Source organism: Filicampus tigris, chromosome 6 (assembly GCF_054856515.1).
Source record: "Filicampus tigris isolate MCC_2025a chromosome 6, RoL_Ftig_1.0, whole genome shotgun sequence".
In the NCBI taxonomy this organism is placed as follows: Eukaryota; Metazoa; Chordata; class Actinopteri; order Syngnathiformes; family Syngnathidae; genus Filicampus; species Filicampus tigris.
Genome location: NC_141222.1, coordinates 22,840,852 through 22,858,409, shown reverse-complemented (window position 1 = coordinate 22,858,409; position 17,558 = coordinate 22,840,852). Strand labels below are relative to the sequence as shown.

General features: G+C 40.1%; 2 protein-coding genes across 2 annotated transcripts; both read right to left on the bottom strand.

Moving 5' to 3' along the window:
- Nucleotides 1–2,576: 2,576 nt before the first annotated feature.
- Nucleotides 2,577–5,836, bottom strand: dand5 (DAN domain family, member 5). Its single transcript, XM_086033971.1, has 2 exons — nt 5,378–5,836; nt 2,577–4,572 (listed from the first exon to the last, which is right to left on the bottom strand). The coding sequence occupies exons 1-2, from the start codon at nt 5,834–5,836 to the stop codon at nt 4,291–4,293; spliced, it is 741 nt and encodes a 246-aa protein (XP_085890097.1). The 3' UTR covers nt 2,577–4,290.
- A 2,450-nt stretch (nt 5,837–8,286) lies between these two features.
- tspan34a (tetraspanin 34a) lies at nt 8,287–17,464 on the bottom strand. The gene is made up of 8 exons (XM_086032553.1): nt 17,074–17,464; nt 13,896–13,971; nt 11,587–11,802; nt 10,519–10,593; nt 10,338–10,445; nt 9,841–9,993; nt 9,668–9,760; nt 8,287–8,714 (listed from the first exon to the last, which is right to left on the bottom strand). The coding sequence occupies exons 2-8, from the start codon at nt 13,950–13,952 to the stop codon at nt 8,658–8,660; spliced, it is 759 nt and encodes a 252-aa protein (XP_085888679.1). The 5' UTR covers nt 13,953–13,971; nt 17,074–17,464; the 3' UTR covers nt 8,287–8,657.
- Between the last annotated feature and the right edge of the window lie 94 nt (nt 17,465–17,558).

Here is a 17,558-nt window from a genome sequence, read left to right as displayed (position 1 = left end):
ACGCACACACATGACATTTTTGGGGTTTGTTTGTTTTTATGCCGGTGGTTGTGGTCTAAACGCAGTGGTAAAAGCAAAGAAGGACATCACCAATGACAAACTTTGATGTGGACCAGATCACCAGGCCTCACCTATCTGCATCCTGCTCAGTAGCCAACAGGCAGCCTGGTGGGCTGGCGGATTGGCATCCAGACAGGAAGGCTGGCAGGCTTAGCCCAGGGAACCTTCTCCAGCAAAGCCAACTCTGGCCAGCTGGTCCAGACTCGCAGCACACACTGGGCATGTAAGCGCCATCAGTGGGGAGGTAGAACTTAGCCGCGGTCCAGACACCCTGACGGCCAGAACCTGACACCTCCAGCACGAAAGCACCACTGGGGGAATGTAGGTGACAAGATGGTGTCTGGCGAATGACTGAACATGACATTAATATTACTGCTGCTCCACCGTAACAATTCCTTGACTGGGTGCAAGCTGGAGCCTTGTTTACTTTCACTTCCTCAAGCCAGATCCAAGGGTTAATCTCCTAAATCTGGTCCAGTCTACTGAGGCGATCCCCTAGTGGATGAAAGAAGTGTGCCGGTTCTCCATCAGCAACTTGCTCCTCAGTGCATTCCAAAACAAAACAAAAAAAAAAACAACTCTATAACATCGAACTTTATAAAAACACATACATTAATGACAGAATCAAATAAAAAAAATAATGAAAATTGTCACAAATTGCATCAGCTGAACAGCCATTTTGCTGCTCCTTATGGTGCGCTCACCTTGGCCACTTGGGGGCAGTATAAATCGGATACACAGACTGTCCATGGAGCCTCAGTTTGGCTCAGCTCCTCGCAGAGGATAAAGGATACATGACTGTGAGTACAGTGCTGTCTTGAGATACAAATTGAATTAGTTCCGTGACCAAGCCCGTTCCTTAAAACACTCGTATCTCAATTTGCACAGAATTTATAATAAAAAATGAACTCAACCTCGGATGAAAGTGACCCAATCTGCTCAAAATCCACAGCTGCTACCCAGCCAGTTGTTTCGGAAAACAACCCAGCATTTTTTGTGTATAATAAGCTAAAGTCAGGCTAAATTTAATCAAGTAGGCCTCTATAACCTCATCTTGACCAGTGGTCCACCCTGATGGCAGTGATGGCATACAAACGTCACACACTCCACCCTGCAAGTTGCATGTGTGACAGTTAAAAGGCGCTCACGGAGCAGGCAGCTTGATTGTGCTGTTTTAAAGCGCTAACTAGGCCACTTAGCACCCCATGACGCTGATCTGATCCCCGAGGCAGCGGACTTGGCACCGGGCCCTCCTAATTTTTTCGCTCCTTGCGTTCCCCTTCGCCATGGGAACCGGGCCATCCTTAATGACGCAGGAGTGCTCTGCGAAAAAAAGGAGGCCTGACATCTGTCGCGCTAAGTGGTGCGCTTTCTTGTTTGCACCTTGTTTGTTCCACCAATAAGCGCTCTCTCTCTCTTTTTTCAAGATTGTTTTTGTGAGAAGGGACACAAAAAGGAATGACGAGTCACACACACATGATTTTTCTATGTGAAGTTGACTGTGGGGAATAAAAAAAAAAAAAAAAATCAGGGCAGTGAGTACAAAACAAGTGGCCCCTAATACCTCCTCTTTAAGACCTGAGCAAATATTTGACCCATCAATCTTGAAAAATATAGCCATCAACCCAAAATGCTAATTACATGCTAATGCAATCAGGGGGAACTCAATGCAACCCCCCAGTAGCGCAAATGAGCGCTTTCACTTTCGCCGAGAGCCCCGCGTGAATGCAAATGGCCGCCCTAAGCATGGCTTGCGACGGCGTGCCAAGCCGACGTAAAGAGCCCCCTTCTTTTGACGCTCCTCTGGGAGTCCATGTCGGCATGTGCGGGATGAGTTCACTTTACCAAGCCCAGGTGCCAGGCTATAAATGAATAATAGGTTTTATGGGAGCACATAATCAAGCGCACCCTCCGGTTTCGAGCGCATCTGCGGTGAATGATGCTCAAATTCCCACAACTCCACTGAAAGGAAGATTGGCCATGAGAAGAGGTGCTTCCTATACATAATTCAAGGGGAGCATGCTGAAACAATTATGTTTGCTTACTGCTAAGTACCCGAGCTCAACGGCTCACTCGCTCTCGCTTGGAAGTGCGACGTGCTAAAAGTGTGCAGAATGGGGCTTTTTAATAAAACATAGGAGCTGAGAACTTGCATGCAGGAGTGGTTGGGTATAGGGGGGGGGCGGGGGGGGCTACAACAACAAACGCTCTTTATGTTCTCGCTGGAGCTTTGCATACAAACTAAATTGCATTTTTAATTCAGTGCTGGCAGGAAAATAAGAGGCAAAGAGCGGGTTGAACAATCTCTTTTGTTTTTAATGGATCACAATATTTCCCTTTGGACACGTCAAAGGTCGTCTTAACAGAGACGCACGTCCGCTGTGAACCGTCTGGAAAGTGCACGACAATATCACGTTGTCAACGTTTAGCTTGAGTAGGCCCCGTGAGTCCTCTGAACAAGACGTTCAGACTTCATACAGTCAATTAGAAAAACATACATGGCACAACTGCACGATTGAACAGGAGCCAATCACAAATGGTAGCAAAAAAAAAAAAATCTGTCTTTAGCAAGACATCAAAAAATATATATATTTTAAATTATTCTTACTATGGTATAGTGTAATGTTCCTTATAGCTTTTTGTTTGATACATTATTATTATTGTATTAATTTAAGAATACTGTTGACTCTAAAATAATCCAACTTCGGTCAAATAGGGGCTGACTACCTTTTGGGTTATTTTGGGGTTAAATTATTTTTGGGGTTGTTTTGTTCAAAATGACAACCCAATTTTGGGAATTTTGCACAAAACAACTAGATTTCTGGTTTGTTTTGTGTGTTATTAATTTTACACAACTTTCAGTTGTCCATTTTTGGGGCTGTTTTGTACAAAAACATTTTAGTTTTTTTGTACAAAAAAACGAAATGTTTTACCAAGTTCAGGTGCCAGGCTAACACTTCTATGCTGTGTTACAAAAACAGACACCCCTAAAAATTCAAAAGTTATTCATTTAACACAACTTTGAATGATTATTTTGGGGGGGACAACACAACCCCAAAAAATGTTAGTCAAAGGTGTGTCAAATAAGTACGGTAACCAATTTTTAACCAAACAAAATGACCCAATTTTCTAGATTGTGTTGTGTTGTTATTCATCTTAGGTGTAACCCAAAAAGTAGTATCGGTCTCTTTTTGACCCATATTTGAATTAGAGTGTAGGGGCTGCATGGTGTCCTTGTGGTTTGCACCCATGCCTCAATGTCCCTCTCAAATTCAAAAGCCATGCATGTTAGGTTCATTTAAGACTCTTAACTTGTCTCTAGGTGTGAACGTGCTCCAGCACACCCGAGAGGGTAAGTGGTATAGACAACCCCACTCATATTGTTATACAAAAATAATAGCAAAGTTTTCCTTTCTTAAAATAGCTAGAGCATATAGCTAAGTTTGTTCAGTTAGCATCACAGCTAGCTAGCATGCACTTTTCAGTAAAAACCTTTCACCTTAGCATTGATTTACAACCATAATTGCCAGCCTGTTTTTGTAATCAAAGCAATACTACAATTAAATGAGTAACCAAATACCATTTAACTATTGAATTGTGTAGGATTTATTCACCTAAAATTTTAAAATATTTCAAGTGCCTTAGGATATGTAACAGTGTTGCTGCAAACACAGCAAACTATATGATATGATATTAAAATTAATTAAAATTAAAATATCTCATAAACAGTTTTCTGTTTGTGGCTGAGCTGGAAAAATCAGTTCATATGATGGTTTATTACTAAATTATCAAATAAGTGGTCAGTTTTTTAAAAAATGTCTTAAATTGTCTTCCAATTCTGGAATGACCCATAATATTTTGTATTACTTTATCTATATGAGTGAGTCACAATATTAGAAACATAGCATTTGTTTTCAGTTGTGGAATGGTTGCCAGTCATTTGCGGGGCACATGTTCACCCTTACATTCACACCTATGGACAATTTTGAGTCGTTAATAAACCTAACTTGCATTTGTTTTGCAATTTGGGAGGAAGCTGGCGACCCAGAAAAACTACCACTATCGACTAGATTCCATTTAATGGTGCGGATGTTCCTAATATTGCATAATTAACCGCATACTGATTAGAATAATCTTCTCCATATAATGGAGGTAATATGACATTGAGAATTAAGGTGACTCCAAACTCTACCATCTCAATTCTGGTGAACACACTGCCGTATAAAGCGCTCACAAGTGTGGCGACGCCTCCTCCGCGTTCTTCTCCTCGCGACCCGTCTCGCACTTGCACTCCTCCACCAGCATCACTCGCCGCTGGCGGACCTCGGCGCCGCACCGCAGGGGCACGGTGACAGCCCGGGCCTTGGAGGGGGCACATCGGGAGCAGGGGCCACGCTGGCGGGACCCCTTCCCTGCCGGGTCCACTTCGGCGGGGACGAACAGGGAGCTGCACTGGCCGAAACACAGTTTGTTGTGTACGGTCACTGTGCTGCACCCTTCTGCTGTCATACGCTGGGTGGGACACACAGATCACACTCAGTATTATTTGGTTAAAAAAAAAAATGTCAACGCCATGCCATGAAAAGCCGGATCAATGGACATGAAGTGCACAAGATTTAATCTCCCTCTTGTTTTGACATTTTAACATTAACTGTATCGTTTTTACTGGCACTAAGCAACATTGAGGAGGGTGGGAGCAAACCTGGCACACAAAAAAATATAAATGTCCTGAATTGCTTTACGGCATACGTCACTTCCTTGTTTCGCTTTAAGGACGGAAGTCGATTCGAACGTCTATGCGCTATTACTGGTGTCATGGCAGAAGCCCCAAAACAAACAAAAAAACAAAAGTATTATTTCAACAAATCTAGATTCATTACCTCATTGCTATTCATCTTTCACACAGGCACTGTAAATAGAAATGTAATTCGGTCCAACTTGCAGGCCAGAGAGAGCTCAGGATTTCACCACACTACGCGCTGGCGCGCATGGGAAATGCGGTTGACTTTTGACAAAACACTACCGCTTTTGTCCACATGTCGCCGCCATAATCAATAAAAACTGACATATGACACAGTGTTGCTTTAACTCTGGTTAATTAACCTTTTATGTCCACTTGTATGAAATGTCATCAAAAACATCACCTGTACGTTTACTAAATCAGTTTGAGTGCGAGGTGGGGTACAGAGATTGAAAGGCAGAATCTCCGAAGTGTGAGAGTGTCGCGACCACAACACTATTGTCCGGCCCCAGACAATTTCTATTTCCATAATTTCCAATGGGGGAAAAAAAAAAAAATGAGTGTAGTGTACGTTACCTGAACGAAAGGAACGGCGGCGCACGTCTGTTTGACGTCCTTCAGTTTGACGGGCAAAGACTCAGCCGCCTTGTTTCCCTTATCGATGGCCCTCTGCCACATGTGCAGGCCTTGTCTTTTCTTGTGTTCTATCTCAACTGGTGTTCCGGCCTGCAGGCGGCGCAGCGGGCTCGTGGGGGCTTTCGGGGCTGGGCCGGGACGCCCGTGGGACAGGAAGGCTGGGAAGGACGGTCTGGAGCTCCGGGCTTGGCCTGCCCTTCCGAAGAGCCCGGACTGGGCCAGAGTGCGCGGGTCCAGCTGCAGCACTCTCACAAGGCCGCGGACAGGCTCGCCGGGTCCACCGCCGGAAGACTCGAAGTCATCTTTTGACACTTTGCGGATGTGCTCCAAAGTATTGCGAGGGAACGGGAAAGACGTTGCCAAAGTGGATAAAAAGACCACGGTGATGAGCCGCAACATCTTGATGGTAAAACGGATTAATTAAAACAAAAATATATACGATTCAAATAAAACTAGACACAATATGGCAGCGTAAGAGGAAAAAAAAAATCTATCTGGTTTGGTCCAAGGTACCCAGATGGTGACCTTGCTGTCAGCGCTGTGGCAAAGTGACGGAACGAGTGCTTTTATACACAATGGTGGATCTCACCTGCAGTTTACAGGAAGGAAGGTGTCGCAATTCCCACACAGCAGCGGGCGTCACTCCGAGCTTCAAAGGGCAGGCCGCGGGTGTTTGCTCAACAGCGATTGCATGATGGCAAACGATTAAAAAAGAAAAAAGTACACAGCCAAAAATAGCAAGACAAATTAGGAGCTCTTTATTTTGATACATTTGAATCTGGGAGGTTTTTAGTGGATGAAAGCAGGCTCATATTGGATCACGATTGAAGGTGTATATGTTCATTTTCCCCCTCCAGAATTAAAATCAAATTTCTTGAAATGAAGGAATATTCAGAAAATATGATGTACTGTAATATTATTGTAAGCCACTGTAACATTATGTGCAGTGTGAACATTAACACTAAACTTTGCTATAGGGAAAAATACACTGTAACTTGCAAACACAAGTTAAACATTGACAATAATGTTTAAAAAGAGTTAAATACAACTAATCAGTGCTTCTCTTTTTTTTGAAGCTCACTTTCTTAAAAATGCGACATTGTTTTATGCAATTTTTATTTTATGATAATATTCGACCATGATTACATTTTACTATACAAACATGAAGTCTTTCCGTTATTTTAGTTTTTCATGGATAGAAAAAGAAACTTCTGTGGTTTTCATCTAACATTTTGACCTTTTTTTTTAATAGATTTATTTATTACTTCTACTTATTATTTTACTATGATTGTTTTTCAGTGTCCTTATTTTTTTTTTTTAATTAAAAGCCTATGATTCTTCCGCTCATAAGACTCACTGACAATTATGGTTTCTGCCTGATAAAGTTTTTTTTTATTTTTGTCAGGAATCACAACAGAACACAAACATTAAAAAAACACATAATAGTGCGATAACACTGGTCAACAGCATATTTTAATCAATGATGGTTTCATTTGTCGCTAAAACAGATTTTTGCTGATTCAAAAATTGTCTTCACTTTTTTGACCAATAAAGGTTTGCGCACAGTGGATTTTACCATGCGCTGTAATTTATAGCTATGGCGTTTCACAAAAAAAAATCCATTTGTTGCTAAACTTAACCGTTAAGTCATAAGTAGTACTATTACTGTATTGCACCTTATTATTATTATTATTTTTATATATTATCATTATAAAAAAACTGTGAGAGAAAAAACGAGGGCAGATTTGGAATCTCATCAATAAAAGTTCCCTAGCATTTAATTAATTTTAAAAAAATAGTAGAAATGTATATACAGTACATACTACACACACATGCTCACATTTTTAATACAGTACAGTATATAACAACATCTCACCCTCTATAAACGTTTTCCAGATGCAACAGTATTTAACTGCATCGTAGAAAATGAAAGGTGAATGTAAAATCTGAACGTGAGAAAACCCGATTGTAAACTATCGGGGCCTTAATGTGCGGCGTCACGGCTCGTCCGTCGTTCTCACGCCCCGAAGGCTGTAAACCCATAATGATTTTATGTGACGGTTAAGTCAACCTCCTGCTCAAGCAAGAACAAGTACTGACATGAGCTCCCATCATTATTCCAGCGTTACACTTGAGTGTGCTCCACCCGCCGTGACCTGATCACACACCGGACCATCAAAGTTCCAATAGTGGCACTGTTTGACTTTCTCATGGAGGTCTCCAAGTGTTAAGAGACACCACATGCCTCGCAGACTAAAATGATGTTAGTGTGATCATTTGGAGACAGGAAGAAGGTCTTGTTTTTCAGAGGCTTAACAACATTGTGTCCACTAGAGGGCACTGCAAACAAATGATCACAACTTTCTAGCATCGATGAAAGGGTTGAAATTGTGGCTTCACAAAGATAATAATGATCAGTTTAAGGTGGTATTTATTTGATATAAAATATTCTTATGACTTTAATACTGTGAGTGGTGTCTAATTATTATTATTATTTTTTTTAATGGGCCGCTGGAGCAAAGTAGACTATGGCTGTAAAACCGCAGTGTTTTGAGCTAAGGCACAGGGATTGGGTGAGTTACTGTTAGCATGTATGTATACTGTATAGTTGTCATTTTTAGCACATTTAGCATTTGTGTTGCCAAATTTTACAATAATGCGACAATTCCGAGAACATGAATGCACTTAAAAGTCTGATGTTTTGCAAATATGTTTTTTTTGTTCAAAGAAAAATAACAGCTCACCATCCCGAACAAACAGGACATTTTGTTGCTCGAGCGAGTTGAAATCTGTTGAAAGATGACGCTGCTATTGAGGACAATAATAATAATAAGACAAAACAAAACAGGTCAATGTGTAAACTGAACATGAATGTTCACCTTTATTTCTTCAAGTGATTAAATGTAAAAAAATAAACTCATCATATTAGCAATGGTGTGTAAGTGAGACTTTTGTTGTTGTTTTAGATTCTTTTTACATTACAGGCTCAATGATTCCGTGTGTACAATGCCAGCTCGTGACAGCCATTGAGACATAAATAAATCACTGTCAATCACTGAGACACTCGTGAACCAGAAGGACAGACAAGCTCCACTGGCTGCTGATTCTGATGACGTACCATTAATACAGTTTTTAGCGGTTTTGACCAAACCACCTTTACTCATTGCAAACAGCCGACAAGCTCAATTATCATCTGTCTTTAGAAAATAAAAAGTGATCATCATGCTTTGGTGCCAATCTGCTTGTAGAGAATCATTGAAACCACCATGGCAGCAATCTGCAAACAAGGTCAACAATGGTGTAGTTAAGAAGGTAATTTATTTTATTATTATTATTATTAATAATAATAATAATTATTATTATTATTATTATTAATTCATTTTTTTCCGTTAGCTCTTTTAAACCCTTCACGTTACCTTAAAAAAAATTATCCCCAGGGTCAACTTGACCACAGCAATTTAAACCAAAAATAATGAACTAATGAACATTTGAGGGTTAAATGTATAAATGAAATGGGCATTTACCTTTTTATTATTATTTGCAAAAAACAATTAACCAATTATTTCATGAGTTTGACTTTAGCCTTTGTTGGTGGAAGTTAAGGAAAGTATTTGCCGTGTGTGCATATACAATTGCACATGTTTTTTTTTTACCAAATCAAATCATATACAATACAAATCAATGTAATATGTAATATGTAAGCCTTCTGTTTTGGGGGGAATGTTGTAAAATGAGTTTGAAAAGAAATTAAATATTCTAAGATACTTTGTGGTATATTTACAGTTTAAACTATGAACGTAGACAAAGTTTTTGGGAAAGGCTCAGACCTTGCCCACCAACAATAGTGGGGGAATACTGTATATAAAAATTTGATGACAAAAAAAAAATCTCTATTTGAATTATATATTTGGAGCCAAGTCATTAGAATTAGCCAAATATTTACCAAAATTGTTGACTGAATATATAAAATGTAAATGTTACAAATATGTTTTACTTTATTCTTTACAAATGAATCAACCAATAATTTAAGTTGATAAATGAATACAACTTTTAAAAAAATAATTTCATTTTTGCAATTCTAGGAAAAATGGCTAAATGAAGTTGAGATATATTACAGGATTCTTAATGTAAATGCTCGGTGGGCCGTATGTGACTGACGGGCTGTTCTTTGCCCACCCGTGCGCTAATAGAACAGGACAAGTAGTTTGAACGCGTGCGTTTTTCTCGTACCTCAAGAGCGGCGATTCCGAGAGCCACGCCCGCAATGATGGGAGCATTTTCTTCGATGAACCGCAGCAGCTTGTCAAAGCAGCCGTCCACCAACTGGCAAAGAGGTGACACGTTCAAGCAACTCAATGACGCATGACACGACAAACGTGCCAAACAAGCGGCCGCCAAAGCACCTGCAGTTCGGAGGCGAGTTGCGCTGACGATTGGCTGCAGGTTTCGCCCACCAACGTCCCGTTGCAACACTGGGACGGATAAATGCCTCCATTTTTATCTTGGAAGGGGGAGCCATCGAAATCCGTGTAGTTCTTGTATCCGCAGCACTGGAACTGTGAAGACAACGTAAATAGACGACGTCAAACTGCAGAAAAGCAGTCATGCAATGCAATGAAGTACAAATACTTTTTCAGATATCTATTCTTGACTTTTTATTTCTATTTCTGGCAACAATCAATTTTGTTGTTCGGCATTTCCAGAAGAAAATGTGTACTTTCACTCCAAAACATTTCCCTTAACCGCCTTCATTACTCGTTACCACAAAATAAAGTCCGAATTGTTTGATGATGTCATGCTTGAATCACAGAGCACAAACAGACGACTAGATTAGAAAAATAGCAAGAATACATTCATACAAGACCGAAGAATAGTGGTGTAAACAAGAATGTTGTCGTACCCCCTCCATGGTAGCATTCCAGAGCGATGTCAGGCTCTCGTCGCTTCCGTAATCGGCGGCGAGGCTTTTCTTAACTTCGTCCTCGAGACTGTCAAAGACGTGCTCCGCCTGAAGACCGTGGGCAAGTTCTCAGAACACCTCCCATGCACCTCAGGGTTGCCAACGGGTCGTCTGTACTTACCAAATCCTTGAAAACCAGCAGCACCACCGCACCGGCGACCTCAATGAGGAATATGATCAGCACGATACTGAAGAACTGAAGGAGGAGAATGGAAGTGAAGTGAAATGAATGTCAATCGTGAGGCCATCCAAATCCACTGATTGAGCAACATCACAGCCACATACGAAATTCGTAACATACCCCCCCCCCCCCCACCCCGCCAGAGCCATCACCTCCAGACAAGTGAAATATTTAACAATCTCAGAATTGGTCCAAAAAACATTAACTTGTACATAGAACATTATTCTATCTATTTGCTTCAACACAGAAAAAAATGGAACAGGCCTCTCAGTTAATTTGTATTGTCTTACATCGTCCCCCAAGACCCAGGAAGTAGCCTGTAACTTAACAAATGAGCCAACAAACAAAAATAAGGTCCATCATTGTTTTTCACTTTTGTTAGAGAATTTCAGTTCCTTTTTTACCATTCCCTTCAATCCAGAAAAAATGAGGTATAGTCATGTCATCTTCCAAACCGCTTATCCTATATAGGGTCGCGGGGAGTTGCTGGAGCCTATCCCAGCCGTCAATGGGCGAAGGCAGACTACACCCCGAACTGGTCGCCAGCCAGTCACAGGGCACACATAGACACTGTCACTGAGCGGGAATCGATCCCACGCTGCCCGCACACAACTCAGGCGTGTGTACCACTACACTATCAGCGGACTATTGAGGTATAGTCGTATCTGTTAATTTATAATGTCTTAAATCATCCTTCAAGAACCAGGAAGTAGCCTGCTAACTACACTTGACGAATGAAAATATAGCAAGCTACCTTTATCTTTTTTTGCAGCTTTGTTCCTCAATTTCTTTGATCCCTTTCACCATTTGAGTAAATACAGAACTGTTACTTTCAATTCATAATGACAATGGTACAGTTCCATCAGTTATTTGTAATGCTCAAACCTTTTCCCACAAACATCTGCAAAACAACTTTGAACACAAGCTGCCATCAAACTAACAACGTTGCCGGACATAACTCCATTTAGCAGGAGTCAGTTTATAAATGGCTGGTGGACGGCCGCTCACCGTCAGCAGCATGCACCTGCTCTCCTTGACGGCGCCACAGCAGCCCAGGAAGCCGATGACCAGCAGCACGGCGCCCACGCCAATGAGCAGGTACCCCACGTTGGCCACTTGGGACACTTCTGATGGAAGGGCCTCCACGCCATCCAGTATTCCCATGAGGGAAGTGGTGTCCACCTTCACCCAAATGCCCACTCCCAAGATGGCAGCACCTGCTACCTGAAAAACCAGCAGGCCCGGATGAGTCAAAAGAAACATTAGGCGCTAGCGACATGTTAGCATGTTGCTTAGCATGAATTCAGCTTCAAGCGGAAGTCAACCCAAACATATTTTTTTCAAGAATATGTTCCCAGCAGGCCCACTAATTGAAACATTCAATTTACATTCTGATTAATTTTGAGTTTGTGGAATATAAGTTAAGCAGCAAAATGCACTCGCTTTTAGCCATCTCCGGGGTCGGCCATTTTGTCTTCTGTCGACTGAAAATGACATCACAACTGCTCACATTGACCAATCACGGCTGACCTGTTTTCTGAATCCGAGCCGTGAACTCAAAATGAATCAGAATGCCGTGTTTCAACTAGTGGGCCTGCTGGGAACATATTCTTGAAAAAAATATGTTTGGGTTGACTTCCACTTTAAACCAGGGGTACATAAATCCGGTCCGAGAGAGCCCCTATCCTGATTTACATGTTCACGCTCGAACAAAACTGATTAAAATGATCAGGTCATCAGCAAGCTTTGCAGAAGCCTAATAACAATCCTGATGAATTGAATCAGGTGTGTTGAAGTATGGAAAATATGTCAAACAGGCTGGATAGGGGCCCTCTAGGACCGGGCACCCGTGAATTAAACGGGATTGATCATTTCACTTTTGTTAGGTGGATTAATTTGCTTTTAATTGATGTGTTAAAAATTACACCAACTACAGTATAGTGAGCCATAATGAGCTTAGCACAGTTTAGCTAGTTTGTGGTAGGATTTTGTTGTTGACCACACATTTACAAGAAATGGAGAAAAACATTTGATCAGAGGTGGGAAATCCAAGTCCAGAACATAAAAGCCCAGTTTTGATCAGAACTATAAATGTATTTATTTAACAATGTTTATTATTGTGGTTTCTGTACTGAGCGCTGTTTTTTTTTCCTCCAATATTTTGTTTACCACATATAACTCCACAAGAAGGGTGATATGAACGTATAGTTGTGGTTGAGCGCAAACACACAACCGTGAACATGAAACTTGTCCATTGCCATGTTGACCTTTTCATCATAACGACTCACTACTTCCGGATGGCAATAAACTGGCTGAGCCGAGTGAATGCACCACGGGTAAACAAACCCTTCTCTGTCATTTGTCCAAGGCAGGGCATTTGGGAAAACTGCTATAGTTAAAATGTGTGAAGTGTCAGTCAAAAACGTGTAAAGAAGGCAAATTGCTTGATTGAAGCGCTGATAGAATGCTGGTCATAATTTACATTTCAGCATGGATGTTTATTTTTAAATCGATGTTGAAATCCAGATAGAGTATAGTTATCATGATCAATGAGGGACTGGCCGATTTACTTTTCTGCTGCTCGGATAAATGGCACAGACATACTCTTCTGATGCTGAAAAGAATCGCGTACTGTTGCGCTAACATTAGCTTGTTACTGTTTCTTTCATTTATTCATTCCCCTTACTTGCAGGTTCTGCTCGATTAATTTAGAATTTTTTTTTTTTTTTTTTTTTTTTAAGGGGAATTCAACCCACTAGTTGAAAATACGACATTCTGATTAATATTGGGTTTGTGGAATATAAGTTAAGCAGCAAAATGCACCCACTTTTAGCCATCTGAGGCGGCGGCCATTTTGTCACTTCTGTCGACTGAAGATGACATCGAAGTTGATCATGCTTGAGGTTGATCAGCTTCAGAAAATAGGTGAGCCGTGATTGGTTGTTATCTGAGCCCTGAGCAACTTCGATATCATCTTCAGTCGACAGAAGTGACAAAACGGCTGCCCCTGAGCTAGCTAAAAACGGGTGGATTTCTCATATTCCACAATCTCAATATTAATCAGAATGCCGTGTTTAGACTAGCTGGCCTTCATAGAACATATTCTGGAAGAAAATATGTTTGGGTTTGATTTCAGCTTTAAGGAAATTGAACAAAAACCTAAAGCTTTTGGGGTAAATCTGGCTGTGCAACCCAACACATACGTTTTAGTCATCATTTCAGCTCGGGTCAGCGTTAGTCAATCATTTCCCAGCCAATCGGAAGTCACCTGCCACTTCCTTATGAAATCATCATGAAAATGTTTATAATCAACTTACAAAGATGGTGCCATTGAAGATGAACATCATCATTTTGAGAAAACCTGCGCAACACATCTTGGCGGATGTTTTGACACTGTTGGGGGAAAAACACAAGCACAAAAATAAAAGCTGTGAGAGGTGATTTTAGTTATAACTCTACGGTGTGAGTTTTCGCAGTGTCTGGCATCCCTAAAATAAGTCAAATGACACTAGGACACATGCAACTTTGATGTGTTTTCAGGTATTTATAAAGATCCAAAACAGGCGACTATAGGAAATAACGTTGCCATTTGTCTTCATACCCACCAGACTCGAACAACGTTATTAGTCTGTCAGGAAGTGAACAAACTCAGTCAATAGTAGTATGGCGCCTGTACAGCAACATCAGGCAGCATCTACATTGCTCACATTTGCTTTAGTTAGGCATTAACCAGCCAAAGTAGGAGACACCGGCCTCTTCTTTTACTTCGGCAACATTTGCATGCTGACATTATAGGTTTCAGTTGCAGCGGGGCTTCAAATTGTTGTGGATATTCATTGCACCTCATCATACGGTACATATTGTATACGATACATAAACCAATGATAAAGAAGACAGTAAAAGTAAAAATGGTCGACCTAATAAAATTGGAATAATTTTAGGCCTCAGCCCAGTTTTGGGAATTCCCAAACTTTACAGCGGTGTGCTACTAATTAGCACGTCTGTAACTTGGGCTCGGCGGCACGGTGGTCGACTGGTTAGCACGTCCGCCTCACAGTTCAGAGGTCGTGGGTTCGATCCCGGCTCCGGCCTCCCTGTGTGGAGTTTGCATGTTCTCCCCGTGCCTGCGTGGGTTTCCTCCGGGTACTCCGGTTTCCTCCCACATTCCAAAAACATGCATGGTAAGTTGATTGGACTGTCTAAATTGCCCCTAGGTGTGATTGTGAGTGCGGATGTTTGTCTCTGTGTGCCCTGCGATTGGCTGGCAACCAATTCAGGGTGTCCCCCGCCTACTGCCCAAAGACAGCTGGAATAGGCTCCAGCACGCCCGCGACCCTTGTGAGGATAAGCAGTATGGATAATGAATGAATGAATGAATGAATAAGTTGGGCTCACTCTGGTGGAACGCGAAAGAATCACTGCCCAAGCACAGCTGACTTTTATTTAACTTTTTAGTCAATTTTTCCTCTATTTAAAGATAGCGTTAATGTTAAAACTGTGCAAAATGTGACAGTGACTTGCAATTGCATCATTTTCATAAACATTTAGACCAACAATGCTACTGTATTTTAACATTGGGTCATGATGGTAGTACATGGAGCGCTCTGTATTTTTTTTAGGTGGTACTTGGTGTAAAACGTTTGAGGAGAACATGTATGGCATCTCACAACAACCCTGAACCTTTGTAAGCATTATTACACAATCAATTTTATTATGCCGCAATTTGATTAATAATTAAGACATCTGTGGTATAAAGTGTTTTTTTTTTCCCAATCAGGAGTACTTGCGCAGATAAAAGATGCTCCCATAAAAGTTGATAAAAACATGTTGCCATGTAAGCAACCCGTTCTTATTATTTGGCTCCACTTATTCAAGAGGCCGCCGATAACGTGTGTCATTAATGATGAATGAGAGGCAGTGGTCACAGCACAAGCAGCACAGTGATGTCATAAAACACACCTTGTTCCTGACCTTACAAACCTTTGTTAGCCTCTCTTCCCGGCATGAAGAATTTTATAGTTATATTTTTTCTTCTTTATGGCCACTTTAACTGGCAATGACATCAGCCACCTACTTGGCAAATTTGTTCCCGATGACACAATAAAATCTTTTCCATGTCGTCAGCATCGGAATTCATTTGAAGGTAGCAGAACTGGGAAAAGAACAGTTCTGCTACTAGAAGTACACAGTGAAATACTTCCATACTTTTTTTAAATATGCATTATATTTTTATATTTTTAATATTCCGATTTTGAAAGTTGTATGTTCTTGTGAAATTGAAAAATATTAGAATAAATGTTTTTTTTTGTAGTTTTTTTTTTTAGAATGGTCATGATGTGACAAAATTAACACTAATATTATGAGGGGGGAAAAAAATCATCAAAGTCATCATATAAAGGAAAAAACACTACTTAACTCATTCACTTAACACATTCACTGCCAGACATTTTCAGCCCCTCTTTTACCCAAACGTTTGAAAAAATATTGAATAAAGATATAAATAAATTCCTGGAATTGAATGGCTGGACTGTGAAAGGACAAGTAAATTCGTCAATGGCAGTGAATGAGTTAATACAGTTAATGTCTGAAAACGTATCATCAGAACTGCAGGGGGAATCCAGAGATGGCAACAATAGTCTGCGATGTATCAATCATCAATATTATTTTCATTTATTTATTTATTTTGACCAAACCTCTGTGACATCGTCTCAATAAATGTGTATAAAAAGTTCATTTATTTCAGTATGTCATTTAGAAAAGTGATACTTGTATATACAAATTCAACATTTTAAAAGGGGGCCAATTACATATTAAATATTTTTCTTTTTCCGTTTCTTACATAATCTTAAACATGAGAAGGTGAATTTAGTTTTTTTGTTAGCTGTAATCATTAAACTGATGGAAATATTAAATAATGAAATAATATACTCTGTGGAATGAATCTACAGCATGAGTTTTACTTTTTGGAGTACTATTTTTTTTTTCTTTTAAACAACAGATTTTTTCTTTTTTTTTTAAACGATATTGTATTGTATTGAGTTGCCCCTGTATTTTATCACTGTGTCCACTAAAAAGCAAGCACAGTATTAAGGATGCATGTCCAAAAATTCAGAATATTTGAAATTAAGTGAAAGTACAAATCATATATATTCTTAAAATGTATTATTTTGGTGGATTAAAATAAAAAAGTTCCAAAGTTTTGGAGATTTGTAATGAATTGGATACCTTTTTTTTGTGTTTTTTTTTTCAAAATGATTGGAAGTTGTTGGCATTGTTCATCCAACACAGGTTGGCAATGTAATACATTGACTGTTTTTTTTTTTTTTTTAATCAGTTAAAGCCAAACTGACATTTTAATATTTAGACAATTACTGTATGTTACATCTTACTTTTTAAGAGAAAATACAGTTTCGGAGCACTCCCTGACAACTTAACAATATATTATGGCATCAGTAAGTACTCCACAGTGATGTCAAAAAAATCCAGAGTTCATACCTGTACGCAGTGACTGTGGGGCTCAATCAGGAGTGTGTGCACCAAAAACTTTCCGCGTCTTCCTTTATCTTCTCTCCGGTTTCCCACACATATAATGCAGATAGGGGAGGAGAAGTGAGTTCATGCCCTCCACGTCACGGACTTTTTTTTTTTTTTTGCCTGGCAGATAAGCAAATTTTCCTGGTGGTCAAAGTCCCTTAAGACATGGCAACATTTACGACACAACCACCATTTACAGCTGATGTGCGGTGAAAATAGAAATATTGACTTACCTATTAAAGATTTCTTATCTGGAGCACGTCAACTGGGTTGCTTCAAATTGGAGGCCAATAAAATAAACACAGTACGGTATACAAGATACTCCATAACATTCTGCAATAAGGTCAATATCTATCTATATTGGATTATTAAAACAAGGAAGGATAGTGTTGGACATACTTTTTGGGTAGGTGAAATCCAAAAAGCTCAGTCATTTTAGTAGTACA